This window comes from Lactuca saligna, chromosome 8 (genome assembly GCF_052625555.1).
Source record: "Lactuca saligna cultivar CGN05327 chromosome 8, ASM5262555v1, whole genome shotgun sequence".
Classification (NCBI taxonomy): domain Eukaryota; kingdom Viridiplantae; phylum Streptophyta; class Magnoliopsida; order Asterales; family Asteraceae; genus Lactuca; species Lactuca saligna.
Genome location: NC_136424.1, coordinates 48,198,343 through 48,200,422, shown reverse-complemented (window position 1 = coordinate 48,200,422; position 2,080 = coordinate 48,198,343). Strand labels below are relative to the sequence as shown.

The 2,080-nt window shown below is 32.1% G+C and overlaps 1 protein-coding gene across 1 annotated transcript; it reads right to left on the bottom strand.

Moving 5' to 3' along the window:
• Positions 1-233: 233 nt before the first annotated feature.
• Positions 234-1,880, bottom strand: LOC145009603 (uncharacterized). Its single transcript, XM_078968266.1, has 5 exons — positions 1,709-1,880; positions 1,395-1,607; positions 759-1,298; positions 408-678; positions 234-366 (listed from the first exon to the last, which is right to left on the bottom strand). The coding sequence occupies exons 1-5, from the start codon at positions 1,878-1,880 to the stop codon at positions 234-236; spliced, it is 1,329 nt and encodes a 442-aa protein (XP_078824392.1).
• Positions 1,881-2,080: the final 200 nt, after the last annotated feature.

Below are 2,080 nucleotides of genomic sequence, written 5' to 3'. Positions count from 1 at the left end.
AGTCTACACTCTCTAAGATTTCGTTCTCGATAGATATCATTGTCAAACCACTAAGTCTTTCTTGTGTCAGTGTGGAGCGTAAGTAAGATTTCACAAACTTCAATTTAGAAAAACTTCTTTCTGCAGATGCAACCGTTAGTGGAATAGTCAATAATATTGTATATGCAATGCTTGCATTCGGGAAATAATCAAGTTTTTTCAAAAACTTCAAAACATCTATAGGGTTGCTAAATTCATTGGTTTCCAATGTCAAATAATTTCAACTCCGTATAAAGTTCATCGGCATCAATATCCAATCTTTCTTCAAACTTGAGTGTTTTTTTCAAGATGATGATAATACGACTTAGATCTTTATCTTCAATTCCCCTTAAATTATGTGGAAATAAAAAACCAATACTTTGTCATACTCATTGAATTGTTCAAATCTTGTCTCAAGAGAAGAAATAGCTTGATCAACAATGACTAAGAAATAATTGACTCTAAAATTCTCTTCAGGTGTAAATGAAACTTCTTCACTAGTTGAACTCTCATCAAACCTTCTTTTCCTTTCAGTCAAACACTTTTGTGGAAATATTGGATCAATACCCATTTCAATAGCAATCTCCTTAGCTTCAACAATCATTTTTGAAAAACCAGTTTCTCTATAATTCTTGAAGTACCCAATCAATTTGTTTATTTCTATAATAGCATTATCAAGATGCATATCCTTTGATTGTAACTTCTTACTCATAATATTCACATGGTTTAGTACTTCATACCAAATAACAGTTGATACCAAAAATTGTCACCAAGTTCTTTTTCTGCTAGTGAAGTTGCTTCACTTGCAACTGCAGCATCATTATCTTTTTCTCCAACTTGAAGTAAAGCTTCCCGTACATCCACAAGTTGAAGTTTAATAGCCTTTACACTCTCAACCCGGCTTTCCCAACGAGTTTGACACAATGACTTAAGACTCCAAGCTTTAACATTATCTTTCAAAATTTCCCACCTCTTAGTAGAATTTGCAAAGATAGTATAAATGCGTTGAATGAATCCAAAAAATTTCTTTCCTTTAACACACTTGTTAGCCATATCACATAATGTTAGATTTAGAGAATGGCAACCACAAGGAGTGTAAAATGATCTAGGATTTATATCTAAAAATCTCTTTTGCACACTTTGGTGTTTTCCTTTCATGTTTGCTCCATTATCATAGCCTTGACCACGCATATCATCAATTTCAAGACCAAGAGACTTTAACTCCTCAAGTGTAATATCAAATAGTCCTTTTCCAGAAGTATCATCAACATTCAAAAAACCTAAAAAGGACTCCTCGATAGTAACATAATTATATGATAATGTTAAATACCTCACTATTATATTCATTTGTTCCTAGTGACTTGAATCGGGAGTACAATCAAGTATGATTGAGTAGTACTTTGAATTCTTTATCTTCTTGATAAGTTCTTTTTTAATTTCTTGAGCTAGCAAAGATATTAGTTCGTTTTGGATTAAGTGACCAAGATAATGCACATGAAGCCCATTACTTGTGATCCGCCGCACATGCTCTTTGATAACCGGGTCAAACTCTTCCAGCATTTCAATGACACCCAAAAAATTTCCGTTACCTATTACATACAATTAACAAATAAGAAGTGAAATCAGTCATAATAATTAACAAAAAGGTATTTGGTGGAATTAGAACAAAAAAAGTACAATTTATAGTTACCTTTTTTATACAACTTTTCATTGGATCCACGAAATGCTAAATTATGTTTAGCAAGAAACTTCACTACTGCAATGATTCTCAAAATGACTTGTTTCCAGTAATCTATTTCTTTCTTGAATTGCTCGTATTGAACTTTATCAATTGTTTCATTCAAGTTCAATCTTTTATGCATATCAAACTACTTATTCCTATTTGTAAAATGATCCAATGAAATTTCGTGTTCTTTAACCCTTGTGGTAACATGGTGCCAATCTGCATAACCTTCACCATCTAATTTACCTTTTGAAATCCCTTTTCTAAACACTTTACAACAGAAACAAAATACTTTGTCTAGCTCTTTTGAATATACTAGCCATTCTCTATCACACTTTT

Bases quoted from the DNA above. Each gene is read 5' to 3' on its own strand.
- LOC145009603 (XM_078968266.1), bottom strand. From the start codon at position 1,880: ATGCATAAAAGATTGAACTTGAATGAAACAATTGATAAAGTTCAATAC. The intron at 1,608-1,708 runs GTAACTATAAAT...TGTATGTAATAG, and splicing joins TGAAAAGTTGTATAAAAAAG to GTAACGGAAATTTTTTGGGT. The intron at 1,299-1,394 runs GTACTCCCGATT...AGTCCTTTTTAG, and splicing joins CTACTCAATCATACTTGATT to GTTTTTTGAATGTTGATGAT.